This window comes from Typopeltis vanoorti, chromosome 6 (assembly GCF_054136105.1).
Source record: "Typopeltis vanoorti isolate ZY-2024b chromosome 6, IOZ_Tvanoo_1.0, whole genome shotgun sequence".
Lineage (NCBI taxonomy): Eukaryota > Metazoa > Arthropoda > Arachnida > Uropygi > Thelyphonidae > Typopeltis > Typopeltis vanoorti.
The window spans coordinates 96431365-96446908 of record NC_143554.1 but is presented as its reverse complement, the minus strand read 5'-3'; the positions used below and the strand labels follow the sequence as shown (position 1 = coordinate 96446908).

General features: G+C 36.2%; 1 protein-coding gene across 3 annotated transcripts in view; it reads left to right on the top strand.

Annotated features, from left to right (window-relative positions):
* Nucleotides 1-15544, top strand: part of Klp64D (kinesin-like protein 64D) — a 261208-nt gene that overhangs the window by 85102 nt on the left and 160562 nt on the right. For all 3 annotated transcript variants that reach the window (XM_090394321.1, XM_090394320.1, XM_090394322.1), the window contains exon 8: nt 9948-10145. In XM_090394321.1, the coding sequence (XP_090250447.1) occupies nt 9948-10145 (198 nt within the window). The remainder of the gene's footprint in view (nt 1-9947; nt 10146-15544) is intronic.

The following is a 15544-nucleotide window of genomic DNA, read 5'->3' as shown; positions in this document are numbered from 1 at the left end:
TACATCCAAGAATCAAGTTTACGATGGAAAAGGAAAAGAACAATTTTTACCCTTCCTTAGACACCTTAGTTAACACCCCTTCCTAATGGTACACTTTCCTTCACTGTATATAGAAAACTTACTCACACAGGCAAATACATTCACAAACTCTCCCACCACCACCACCACTACCACCCCTCTCAGCAATGTGACATTATTAAAACTCTAACCAAGAGAGCCCACAATCTTTGTTCCAGTGGAACTGCCCTTACAACTGAGCTTAACCACATACACAACTTTCCTGTCCAATGGCTACAGCGATCATAGTATTAGAAAAATAATCAGTCCCCCCCCGCCATTCCCTGGTCTTCTCTTCAGAATGAGTTTAGAAATGCAATCACCATACCCTACATCCGTTGCATATCCGAAAAAATAGCCAAGATTTTAAAAAAGTACAACCTACACACAGCATTTAAGCCCCACCCCAAACTTGCTGCCCTTATCCGTTCTACAAAAGATCAGCTCCCTCCTCTCTCAGTGTCTGAAGTTTATAAAGCACCCTGTTCCTGTAAGCTGGCATACTTTGGATAGACAGGTAGATCATCAACCATCTTCCTGGAGGAACACAAATCATACATCTGTAACCATGACTATGGTCAGTCAGGCCAGGCTGACCATGTCTTGGATACAACCCATAGAATCTCATGGAAAAAACCACCATGCTCCATCACAGCAAATTCAAAAAAAGAGAGGTTATTTTTAGAATCAGCAGCAGCTCTCAGAAATCAACCAAATCTTAATAAATACAGTTGCATTAAGCAACTGTATTTATTAAGATTTGGGAAACACTTATCATCGGAGACCCCACCTTACATTCCAGGCCACCTACAACCGCCCTTAGAGGGCGCTCCACCTAGATAGGACTTTAGAGTCACCCATGTGGTTGGACTCAGTATTGTGTGGTATTTATGTATATGTTATATTAGTTTTTTTGTAATCCTTGAAGATGTCTCAGTGACTGAGGCAAAATATAGGAAGTATTAAATTCTGTTTTCATCCTTTCTGAGTGCTGTATACAATCCATTAAGCACCCAACATGACTTCCCAGTAACCATTTTAAGTAACACTGTGAATGTTGTTTGTCCTTTAGGACTTAGACCAGAATTTTCTGCTAATGTCTTTCCCCATGGAGCAACAAGCATGCGCATGCACACATATACACATATGTTCTGATCTTCTGATTCAAACATAATGTACTGAACCAAAATAATTCTAATTAGTATGCGAGCATTTATTCTCTATTCCACACTACATTTCAGGCCCCACTGGCCAAGCCCTGGTTCTCCAAAAGGTGCATGCACTGAAGCTATGTAAATGAAGAATTGAGTATATAACTAGTTCTCATCCAAAACTCTATCTTCCATGATATTACTGCCTACGCTGAAATACCGAATAGCTGCAAGAAAACTGTCAACTCATCCATAATGGATTTTATTATTATTATTATTATCCTAAGACCCCATGGAGTCAAAGACTCATCTAGGAGGTCTGATTTGTCACACAAACACACTGCTCATCATACTGTGAGTTAAAAAACACATTCAAATTTTCTGCAGACACCACGCTCTCAGGCAATGCATTCCAAACATTCACAACTCTCCATGCAAAAAGCCTGTTTCTCACTCCCTTGCTCACACCTTCTGTATACAGCTTTCAAGAATGACTGCTTGTTTACCTCCAGTCTCTCACCATTTTATGAAAAACAAAACAAAACATTTGAAGGGTTTAAAAGCAGAAAAATTGCATCCTGTCCAAATGGCAGTCATGCCTTCTGGTATCTTGCCAAAGCAATGAACTGTTACTTCTGTTCCAACACAGATTCCACTACTATTGCCCTTGGGTGGTTCTGTAGCATCATTATCCAAAGAGAAGGTCAACCTTCTGACCTTTTACTTTTCCTTTAATTCCTGTATGGTTGATCTTGGCACATGTCACAAACATTCCAGACATTCACCACTTAATGTATCCTTTGATCTTCCATCAGAATGAAATCAGAAGAACTTTATCCAAATTAGATACAGAAAAATCACCTGGTCTGGATGACATTTCTCCAATCATCCTAAAGATGTGCATCCACTTCAGAGTTCATTCCTGTCCTATGTTACCTTTTTTATGCTTTCATATTCTAGTAGTATCTATTGTAGTGCATGAAAATTAGGAAAATTAGTCCATGTATAACCTATCCTAAGAAGGATAACAAATCCTTACCATCAAACTACCAACCAATTTCCCTCACCTCAGTTTTTCACTCTAAAGTAACAGAGAAAACCACCAACATCCATCTCCTTCATTACCTTGAAAGTGTTTACCATTTCACTGCCACTCATTTATGACAGAACAACCTTCCTACAGTGCCTACACATCCACCTCATTTGATTGCTCAAGCCAGACTGAGTTATACATAGAAACACGTGCGTCTTAATGTTTAAAGCATCAGTAACACTGAATGTGTTAATAATACAATCGCCAATACAGATTTTGCCACTGCAGATCAACAGGAGATCTACTTACCTACATCACCCATATTTGGACCATACAAAATTTGCAAGTCTCAGGTGGTTGTTCTTGGCATCGCCAAGACCTCCTTCAACAGGGTCTGGCACAAGGATTTATTAAATATGCTTCCAACTTATGGGAGCGTATTAAATATGCTCCCATAAGTTGGTCTATCCTATGATCTCTGCAATTGGATTGGCAACTTTCTGACTGGATGCATGTGAGTTGGTTGAGGGTACTCTGTCTTCTGTTTAATTAATGCTGAAGAGCCACTCTCTTCCTTCTGTATGTCAGTGACCTACTCCAGTTGACCACAAATGCAATACACAACTTTGCTGATTATACACGCTACACTCCTCCTCATTTGACAAACACTTCCCTCACAAATCATGGCAATCTCCAGAACAATATCTGCTACCCTAAATTCTGATCTCCAAACCATTCTTTGATGAGGTTTGGAAAAAAATGATCAGTTTCAGTGCCAGCAAAACACAGTTTTGTCTTATCTCCCACAAAAAGAAATAATTTTCATCCAGTCTTACTCTTGACAACACCAAAATCTCTAGACAAGGTGAGATCTCTTTCTTCAGAATGAAATCAGAAGAACTTTTTTGACAAAGTAATCCCAAAGTTCTTCTTTGGATTACTCTGTCATCAGACTTCTCTTGGCATAGGCACATTACAACTTGCTTCCTTGGCATCCAAAAAGTTGGAATTTTTCTTTATCTCAAGGCATCATTTTCTCTATCTCAAGGCCTTCATCTAGCAGTGGATCCAGCAGTAGCTGTTCATTTCTGAACAGCTACTGCTGGATCCACTGCTGGATGAAGGCCTTTCCAAGATTACTCCAAGACTGTCTGTCCATGTCTCTCTTTTCCCATGTCACTCCTACAAATCTGATGATATCATCAATTCACCGTGATTTAGGTCAGCGTCGTGGTCATTTTTCCTCTCGTGGAATCCAATCCAGTACTTTTGTCCATCATTGATCTTGTCTTTGAGCAATATGCCCAACCCATATGTGTTCCCACTTCAGATGTTTCACTCTTACTATGATGTCAGACACTTTAGTTTGATTTCTTATCCACGTATTCCTTTTGTGATCCAGTCTTGTGATACCAAGAATACTTCTTTCCATACTAAATTGTGTTGTTCTTAATTTTTGAATTTCCTTTGCATTTAGTGTCCATGCTTCACAGCCATATGTTAATACAGGAAGAATACATTAGTTAAAAACTTTTCTTTTAAGGCATAATGGTAGTTGGCTTTTGAATATTGAATGTAATTTTCTAAATGCTTTCCACCCTCAGCATCGTGCGTCTTTTAATTTCATCCATGATATTTTGTTCCGTTGATATCTGTTGTCCTAAGTATATGTAATGATCTACTTGTTTAATTTCATCATTATTGATTTTTCTTATTTCTGGTTGGACATAGCTGTTGAACATAACCTGGGTCTTTAGTTTATCTTTAGTTCAGCTGTTTTGGTAATAATTTGGAGTTCTTGGAGTCTGTAATTCATGAACAGTTGGAGTAAAGATAACTATGTCATCTGCAAAGCATAAATGGCTTAAATATCTTCCATTTATCTTCAGACCTTTCCTTTCCCAATCAAGAAGTTTGAATATTTCTTCTAGGCACGCTGTGAATAATTTTGGAGATATTGTGTCACCCTGTCTTATACCTCTCTGTATTTCCACAGTAGAGATTTTACCATTAACCCTATACAAATTAAAAATCTGCCTAACTATTTGTGCATCTGGGGGTGGTGCACAAATGAGAGTTCTTTAAAATTTCTTGACTCAGTACAGAAGAGAGCAATTTACTTATTAATGATCCATCTCTCCATCAGGAATGTGTTAGCAGAGCTGATCTCAGGTGGTATGGTCACTTAAATAGAATGGGAGAGGAAAGATTAACAAAACAAGTGTTCTCTGCCAAGTTGGCAGAAAAAAGACGCAGAGGAAGACCAAGACATAGGTGGATTTATACAGTAAAAATTGCCTTAAAAGACAGAAATATAAAATCTGATAATGTTGGAGTCTTAACAGATAACAAATTGATTTGGAGGAAAAATTGTTGATAGGAAGTTAGTAATGATGTAAGTACTTCATGTAGTACTATCATAATATCCTGTACACTCCCTGATGGCACATGTCAGCAATTTGATGATGATGATGATCCATCTCTTACCAATCCACGCCACCCACTCTCTTACTTGTGCACAGTTTCTGCTGCTTGCATCTTCAACAAATACTTCCATTGCCAATGTTCATCCAAATTGGCATCAATAACTCCTCCACCCTTTGTTCATTCCATTGATACATATGCAGCAGCTTATCAATACCCCTTCACAATTCAACTTCTAACCAGCAGAACAAACTCCTCCTCCTCCTAATGTATCCCTTCTACTGATACCATCTGGAGCAATCTCCCATCCTATGTATTTTCCCAGGAGTACAGTCCACAGCTCTCCAAATTAAACATGAACAAGTTCCATCCTTCTCATATCCAATGTGCCACAGGTTACCCAACTTCTTGTGTAGAGAATTATCACGTTAAAAAAAAAAATCATTTTCTACTCTGCTGTTTAAATCTCCAAAGACCAACTTTTCCTTTTCTTTCTGTCCCCTGCCTTATCTATTGTCTTGAAATATGTGGGATCATAGCTACAAATAAGTCTCATTGTCCAGTTTCCCATTCTGGTATTTGCCCACATCACTGCTTGATACTGCCTGCCATTCAAGATTTTCCCTGTATTGTGTGTTGCATGATATAGCTATGAGGGTGGTCAGAAAATTTCTCATCCTAACAATGAAAAACAAATTTATAATATCAAAATTATTTTTATTTTTCAATATAATCTCTCTTAACTAATACATTTATTCCAGCAATGCTCCAGTACCATTATCCTGTCCTTGTAGTGGTTCTCAGTAAAATCTGCAAAATTCCCCTCTACAGCTGCAATCACCTCTTGATTCGAAGAAAAATGCTGACCAGCGAGGAAGAGTTTTGAGAAGAGATAGAAGTCAGAGGGAGCCAAATCTGGGGAATAGGGTGGATGTTCCAACAATTCATAGTGCAGATGCCTTAATTTTCCCATTGCCAAAACACCTTTGTGGGCAGGTGCATTGTCCTGATGAAAGATGCTTTTTTTCTTCTGCAAACTGGGTCTTTTCTCACGAATTTTTTCATATAGTCTGTTTAAAAGATCGGAATAATATTCCCCAGTTATTGTTTTACCCTTTTCAAGATAATTAATAAACAAAATACCTTTAGCATCCCAAAACACTGATGCCATGACCTTTCCTGCTTATGGAACCGATTTTTGTTTTCTTTGGCACTGAACAACCAGCTACTGTCCACTGTTTTGACTATTGTTTGGATTCTGGTGTGTAATGGTGAATCCAAGTCTCATCCATAATAATAAATCAATGCACAAAATTAGTTTTATTCTTGTTAAAATGCTCTGTGCTGTTCAGAGATTTTCATGCGAGTGAATTTTTGATCTGCTGTGAGCAAGCACAACACCCATCTTGCGCAAATCTTTTTCATTTGCAATTCTTTATGCAAAATATATCCTACACATTCCTTTGAAATGCCTATAGTCTCAGCAATTTCATGCACTTTAATTCACCGGTCAATCAGTACCATATCATGCACGTGAATAATAATTTCTGGTGTTGTTGCATTTTTTGGACATCCTTCACATGGATCATCTTCAAGGCTGGTATGGCCATGTTTAAGCTCGGCAGCCCATTTCTTAATTGTCGAAAATGAAGGAGAAAAGTGCTCATAAACTTTTATAAACTTCGAATGAATTTCTTTTGGCGTTAAACCTTCTTTTACAAAGAATTTTATAACCACACAATACTCAGTTTTATCCATTTCAAGGGATACAGACAACATTTTTGCTTCAGACAGCTGTATAAAACCAACTACTTGATAGAATGACTTGCAATTTCACATGGATGCTTATGACAGATGTACCAACTTAGAACAAAAAAATCCGCCAATAGCGTTGCCATTTATGGTCAAGGCTGAGAAATATCAGACTACCCTTGTATTTGACAGTTTTTCAGATGTGCCTTAGATATAGTAATGCTGTCATGTTATGTTGGTTTAAGCCAACGTAACATGACAGCACAACATGACAAATCAAAAAATTAGAAGAATCAAAGAAAATGTGTTGAATGATTTGCAGTTCTAATTTATTGCATAGAAAATAATGATTACAAAATATGAAGTTGCATTATATAAATCTCCATACTTTGTAGATTATATAACCAGGTAACTGACAGATATCAAAAAGTGGTATATGAGGGCTGTGAGCCTATAAGATTTAAGGTAATGAGTGGTGTACCAGAAGGATCCGTGCTTGGTCCACTGTTATTCAATCTGTCCATTAATGATATTGGGAAGGATCTGACAAGTAGCATACAGCTATTTGCTGATGATGCAAAGATAGGTAGGGTTATCAGAAATGCTGCTGATATGCAGTACTTGCAGAATGATTTGAATAGGCTGGAATTGTGGACATTGGAAAATGGATGTCAATTCAATGTCAGTAAATGTAAAGTCATTCACTTCAGTGTGATTAGATATCCAATGTTGTATTATATTGCTGGGATTATGCTTGAAGAAACTGATGAGCTAGGGATCCTGCAGTGTTAGTAGATAGGAAGTTGAAGTTCAGGGGCCGTGTTACAAAGATTGCAAATACAACTCAAATCATAAGAAAACTGTTATTTGAAAGCATTCACAAAATTAGAATAATTTTTAACATGGTTCAAAATATTAGAATAATGCAAAAATAAATGCACAAAAATTACAGTCAAAGGGAAACAACATGATAATATATACTTTGTTGCATCCCCGCTTTTATGACCATTCATAAATAGTTGGGTATTATTTACTAGCGGTTCATAGTCTTTTTTATCAAAACATGCATATATGGTCTTCAGACTTATAAACAAGTCCATTTTTGTCTCTTGGGGCAATTTCTTGAAGATGTTTATTCAAAATTTCCCACAAATTCTCAGTGATTTTTAAATCTATTGAGTTTGCCGGCCAAGGAATTACATTGATTTGCCTTTCTTTGAGCCATCTAGTACCTGGACCCTCTACAGTCATACAAGCCCATACCATGACAGAGATTGCAAATTTCACCAAACATTTTATTCATTCTTTATTAAATGCTTCTTACTTAAGAAGTCAAACACATATCTTTTGATGACCATGGGACACACTTTTATCACTAGAAAGTACCTTTTTTTTTATCTGTCCTCTTGATCCTACAACAGTCTTTGCTTACACCATTGCATTCTAACTGCCTTTTGCTTGGAAGGCACGCATCTTCATCTTAGGCACACATGATTTAAAACCCAATTTTTGAAGTCGTCTCAATGTCATAGATTTAGACACATTCACCTAGTTCTTTCGATCTCCTGTGTAAATGCCTTACACTTTGGAAGTATTTTTTCTTCACAATATTCTTCAACCTCCTCTCATCTCTTGATGTATCATCTTTTGAATGCTATTGTAGCGATTATTTTGAAAACTCCAGTTCTTTAGAATACTGTCTCAATACTCTACTTGCTTGCTTGAGAACATTTCAATTCCTTAGCTATAAACTGTTGAGTTGGACCTTCTTTGTGTAAAAACAAACTTTTTAGCTTCTGATATGTCACTCATTCGACCCATGATTAGCAAATGATTAACTGAAATCCATGTGCAAACGATTCCTCACACACGAATCAGTCCCACAGCTACTAAAATATATGCTATTTCTATGCTCTCCTCTAAATCATTTGATAAAATTTGGAATATTCTAATATTTTGAACCACACTAAAAATTATTTTAATTTTTTTAAAGGTTTCAAATAACAGTTTTCTTATAATTTATATTACATTTTTATGTGTTTACATGGTTATATAATTTACAAAGTATGTAGATTTAGATTGTGCAAATTCATATTTGATAATAATTATTTTCTATGCATTAAGTTAGAATTATAAATCATTCAAGACATTTTCTTTGATTATTCCAATATTTTGATTCAGAGGTGTAGTTGGCAAACCCATCCCCTTGTTCAGTATATAAGTGAATAGCTACTAATGAGTTACAAGAAGGTCAGGAACAGATATTAGGTCAGAAATCCTGGTGCATTCTCAGCATTACTTAAATAGCTACATTGAAGTCTCCTAGTTATCTAACTTTGAACCAATGTCACATTCGTTGTCTTTTTTTTTTGTTTTGTTTTTTTTTTAAACTGAGATTAAAATACATTTAGCATTTTTCTTTGCAGAAAACAAAGAAGTCATTACAATTGAAAGCTGTTATGGAGGAAGTACAAGACAGTTTGTAGACAGTTTGGGTTGCTGAACATAAGATTCTCTATGATGGTCAGCATGGATTTGTGAAGGGCAAATCTTGTTTAAGCAATCGCCTTATGTTTTATGATTAGGTCATGAATATGTTGGTTAAGGGAGATCAATGAATTGTTTCAAAACAATTCATTAACTGAATTGCATAAATATGCATGTTACAATAATCTCATCTATGAAATGCATATATGAATGTACTGATAAATGATTTATCCTGTCTTCATCTCTTCCATGTTTACCTGTTGCATGTATTTTTTGGCCAGTTTGCTTTGCAGGAAAGGAAACCTTGGTACTTCCATATGAGATTGAGTAATTCACTTGCATTTGAAAAGTTCCTATAACTATTCCACATTGAGATTTGATTTGTCTATTCAAAGAAGGCTGCATACCATTTTTATTATGTAGAGCTTCTTTACAGAAATGATTAATTATGTTTTTTAATGAATTTTATATTCATATACTGTAGATTTGGGGGCAGGGGGTGAGAATAAGATTAAAAATTTATGTGTGTATTTTTTGAAAAATAAAAATTAAGAAATCAAATAGTAAGAGTAGACTGTACATGCTTATTTTTAAGATATTATTCATTGTCATCTGATTTTGAATTTTTAACTCTATGCAATACTCCTTTACAGCAGAAGGTCAGTTGGCATTGGTCCACTTTGCTTTTTAACAGAACAGTTTTATGAAACATTTTATGCTTTCTGTGTCTCATCTACCAGTAATCACTTATTTAGCATTTAATTTCAGTTTTATTCTTTTTTTTTCATGTACTAATGAAATATTTCATAATTTTTGTTACAACTTCAGACAGTTCAGAACCCCCTGGCAAGATCTGATTAAAGCTTTGCTGTAATAAGAAGTAATCATATTCTAATATAAATTTTTCGACTGCATTTCAAGTTATAAAGTGTTTCATTCATATATCCTTGCATATAAAAATTTTTCACTTTCTTATGTTATTATAAAAATATATTTAGAATAAATATTTATTATAGTATCTACATCTACTGTTCTGTGTTTAGGGTTCTGAAAGGCAGAGCAAAACTGGAGCATCAGGCCAAAGGCTGAAGGAGGCTACAAAAATCAACCTCTCACTTTCTACTCTAGGGAATGTAATATCAGCTTTAGTAGATGGTAAAAGTACTCATGTACCCTATAGAAATTCTAAACTTACTAGGTTATTACAAGATTCTTTAGGTGGAAATTCCAAGACACTAATGGTAATTATATGCTAAGTGTCTATGTGATCAAATTCATAATACTTAATACATAGTATGCTTCATTATGCATGTCATTTTTTACCTCAGTCTATTTAAAGTGAATCTTTTATCACATAGAAGTTTGTTATAAGATTCTGTGAGGGATGAATGATCAGGATTTTTTTATAGATATTTCATAAGAAAGTTCTGCCCAATAATAAGAAAGGGAAATTGTGAAAAAATTATTATCCCTTAATTGTATATTCAAAAATGATATAATTAGATAATGGGATAAAAAAAAAAAGCAGGTGGCCTTTAAATTGGTAGTGGATCTTATTTAAAAAAAGGGCAATAAATATCTGTTATTATTTTATAATAAGTCAACAGTGTTTGCTTTCGCAACTATAAAAGTTTTGAAACTAATCAACAACTTATAAAAATAGAAACTTTTGAGTTGTCTTGTACTGTTGATTTTTAAACATATTAAGAATTCATTTATGAAAAATATGAAAGGTTCACACACAAGTAAGTAGTATTCTAAGTTTTTTCCTTGCAATAACATTTTGAAACAGATGTTGTCAGGCCAGTAAAACCTTTGATTGAAATCATCAAGAGGTGAGTTACCAGAATGGTGACTGATTTCCTTATGAAGACAGATTGAAGGTTTGTAGGTTACAAAATTTGTTTGATAAGCAGAAAAGAGGAGATATGATAGAAATATAAGTTACTACAGGAGTTAGATGCAGAACGTTATCAATAGCTGACAGGATAGTAGAGAATAAGGGATTGTCCTTGGAAAGTTTGTAAGATTGTAGTTTGCCAGGTATGAAAACTAAATTTTTTTCTTGCAAAGTGGTGAATGAGTTAAATTAGCTACTGGAGGTGGCTGTTAGTGCCCTTCTTTCTCAGCAAATGTATTTAAGGAGAAGCATGATAGACATTGTGTGAATAATGGTTAGTGTGGACATTCTGTGATGAGTCTTCAGACTCCACGGAGATGTCCTTATAGTAATAATGAATCATTAAAAAAATCATGCATTCTAATAAAATAAAGTGGAAAACCACATATATACTTGCTGTCTAGAGGAGAGCAATTCATCTCATAGATGACCCTTCCCTCACAGGTTCACTTCAACCTCTTGGTAGACATCATTCCTTCACTTACTGTTGAACCTGTTAAAATAAGAGCAGAAGTTGCCCAACATCTTTTTTCAGTACAACTGCAAACACATTGAACCTGCTTCTCTTCTCATTTATTCCATTTACCTATGTCCTCTGGAAGAGCCTCATAATGTTTCCCAACTTCAACCTCCAGCTCTTTATAAAAATGTCAGTATATTTTTTTCTTTTTCAATTCTTATCTACATTTCACAGATGGCACTGATGTGCTATAGATTCTTCTACTTCTTGTGTACAATATAAAAAACATACATAAATTAATTCTCTGCCTGTGATCTCACCTTGAATTCCATATATCAGGTTATTCTCCCACTGGTTATTACCACTCTTCACATGATTGGCCTTCATTATTCAATATGAGAAATATTTATTATTATTATTATTATTATTGCACCCTCTGTGGAGTCAGCAGACTCATCATGGGAGGTTCATTCAACTGGCAATATATTTATCGTATCGAATCTTAAAATCCTTAACACTCCTTGCATTAACAACACGTTCTAGTATTGCATTCCATTCACTGACAGTTCTCCATCTAAAAAATCTGCTCCTCACACTCCTCTTAACTTCCAGGGATGACTTATGGTTTTTCCCCTGTCACCTTCTACTCTTTTTATAATCGCATCTGGATTAATCCAATAAAATCCTCTCACTAACCTAAATGTCTCTATCATCCTCCTATCCACCAAACCCTGCAATCCACATTTTTTCAACCTCTCTCCATAGCCAGCAGTCCAAAGTCCTGATTTGTCTTAGTCACTCACCTCTGGACCCTCTCCAGTGTCTCCACATCACACTGAAAACCAGCTGACCAGATTTGAGCACAGTAGCCCAAGTGTGGTCAGACCAGTGCTTTATACAGTGGCACAACTACTTCCTTATCCCTACATATCAGAGTATTTCTTATCATAGCAGCAGTACAATGTGCAGCCTTTGCAACACTAGCAATATGCCCTCTAAACTTCAGTCTACTGTCGGCCATTTCCCCCCCCCTCCCCCAAATCTCTAATCTCATCCACTTAATGCAGTATGGCACCATTGATATAGTACACAGCTTTATATTTCTTTACTCCAAAATGCAATACCTTGCACTTACTGATATTAAAACTACAACCTCCTGCTTTGTCCAAGTAAAAAGTCTATTCAAATCTTCCTGAAGGGAATTAACATCAGCAGTGCTACTTATAATTCTTCCCAACTTTGCATCATCAGCAAACAACTGTAGATCCTGAGTCAGTCCACATGATATATCATTTACAAACAAATTAAATAGCATAGGCCCAAGAACAGAACCCTGGGGCATGCCACTGGTTACCCTCCTTTTTTGTGTATAATAAATTTAGTTTAATCCTTTATCCAAGTGTGAGCAAATAAAGTTTGCACCTGAAAATATCTTCAGGACTAGGATACTGAGATAGGAGTGATGTTAGCTTGGTCCACCTTTGCTGCGAGTTGCACGGTGTTGTACTACCTTACCCCAGTCCTGAAGATATTTTCAGGTGCAAACTTTGTTTGCTCACACTTGGATAAAGGATTAAACCAAATTTATTATAGTCTAACCAAGTGCAAAATAAACTTTCAACATCTTTCTCTAAATCCAGAGTAATTTAATAAAAAGGTGGCACACCTTTTCACAACTCCTATAGGTAAAGATGACCTTGCCATTGCTTCTGCCTGGTATCTCCACTTCTGGGCCTGGCTCCCACTGATGAGACCTCAATAAAGGTGGAAACGTTTGGGTCTGCCTGTCTCTGAGTAGAGCCACCGCTGAGATTATGGCTCTGTCTGGTGGTGGGGTGAGCCTGCCACTGGGTAGAGCCAACGCTGAGAAGTTCTTCTTGGTGACGGGGTGAGCCTGTCACTGAGTGGAACAAAGCTGAGTTGGGCGATCTTTCGGGATCGTCTTAATTTTTAAAGAGGTCTTTACTTAAATACACCTCAATAAAGTCGAAACTAGTCTGGGTAGTGGCCCTTCCCTTAATGCGTAACATTATACATATCCGCAAGGAGATCTGTTTTGCATTATGGGAGATACTGAGGTAGGAGTGATGTTAGCTTGGTCCACCTTTGCTGCGAATTGCACGGTGTTGTACCACCTTACCCCAGTCCTGAAGATATTTTCAAGTGCAAACTTTGTTTGCTCACACTTGGATAAAGGATTAAACCAAATTTATTATAGTCTAACCAAGTGAAAAATAAACTTCAACTCCTTTTTTGTGACTTGCTCCAATATACACAACCTGCTGGTGTGGTTCAGAGAGCCAATCTCTGACCCATCTAACCAATATACTATCTATTCCCATCCTCTGCAGCTTGTACAGCAGCTGACACAGTGGTAATCCTATTCATCCTTCCCAGGAGAAGTAGAATTTTCTTCATATTTATCAGAATGAGACTGAAAGCAGCAAATGTATTTTATTGCAGTGACAGTAATTATACAACAGAAAGATAATACAACATAAGTTGCATGTAACAGATAGTTAAACCATTAATAATGGCTTGGTATGACCAGACTATTTTTGTCCAAATACATGTTCTGATTACATATAATTAGAATAACGTGTCAGAGTGATTTCAGAGGAGATCAAGGTATGAGAACTAAATTTTTTCTTGGAATGAGTGAAATGGGCTATTGGAGATGGTTGTTAGTGTTCTTCTTTCTCAATAAATGCATTTAAGAAGCATGATGGGCATTGTATGAATAATGGTTAGTGTGGACATTCTGTGTTCAGCCATGTTCAATTACAAAAAGTTACATGTAACAGAATGTTGAGCCTCTGTAGCTCAGTCAGTATAGACCGACTGAGCTAAGGAGTAGCTTTTATGGAAAGACCTGGGTTTGATTCCTGTTCATGACATGGGGAATCTTTATCTGGTCTCTTTCGACGAAAGGTGAGTTAGCTGGTCTCGTATGAAGTTGGGGGGGGGGGGTTACCTGGAAACTTGGATTTTTCTTCTCCTTCCACTAGAGTGATTTCATCCAGTACATTATTCAAAATGAAGAAGCAGATTGTACTTGTTTATAATTTTTTTATTTCTAGCAATATAAACATGAGTTATACATCACCTGACTGGGAATCAAATATTCAGGCACTCTATGTATGCACCTCCTGTAATACGACACACATCAAAACGATAGTCCAATTCGATGCTGAAGTTCTTGCAATGTGGTGAGTAAGGATGACATGTAAACGATATCTTTAACAAATCTCCAAAGATAAAAATTGCAAGGGGTCAGGTCTGGGAACCTGAGTGGCCACTTGCACAGCCAAGATCATCTGTTATTCAACAATTAGGAAGACGTGCATTATAATAATTACAGACATTATGGTGAAAGTGAGATGATGTCCCAGGAATTCTGCTTGAAAGTGAATTCAGCAGAATTGTCTTTGAGTTATGGGAACAATCAGATTTGTAACTTATTATATGACATCCAGTGGGTCCATAGATTTTCCTGCAAGAAATGGCACAAAATACATTCACTTTTGGCGAGTTTCTTTCATGTTCACTCTGTGGATGTTCTATCCTCCATATTCTCATGTTATGATGATTCACTTCACCACTTAAGTGAAAAGTTGATTCATCAGAAAAAATGAGTTATGCCATGAAGGTATCATCCTCCATATCATCCAACATTTTTATGCAAAAGTCTAACTTTTTTCTTTGTCAGTGGATTGTAGAGCCTGCATTAACTGAAACTTGTAGCCTTTCATGAGCAATCATTTCCTGAGAACACACCATACCATTGTTTGAGGAATTCCTAATTCCTTGTTTGGCAGCTTGGACTGCATAAAAATGTTTGTCAAATTCTTTCAACATTAACTTCGGTACACATGGATGACCACCTGGATTTTTTCCTTTACAGATGCATCCCTCTTCTTGAATTTTTTTGTACCATGAGTAAATCTGCTTATGACGAAGAGGGTCTTTCTTAAATTGAGTGCAGCATTTATTATGTTGAACTGTAATTACAGAATTACATTTTGCAAATCCGATAACACAAATCTGTTTTCTCTTGCAGAGAGGCCCTTTTTTTGTTAACTTTTTTGCAAGTGACTAAAGGATCTTTTTGTTTCAAGTGCTTACATTGCACTCTAGTAGCAAGAGCCTGTTACTGGGGAAAAGTAAACTCTCTTGGTTTTCCTATTAGGTGATGTATAGCACATTTGTATTGTTGAAAATAAAAATTTTGCAAACAAGGACAATCTGCTCCTTCATTTTGAATAACCTTATATGATTAT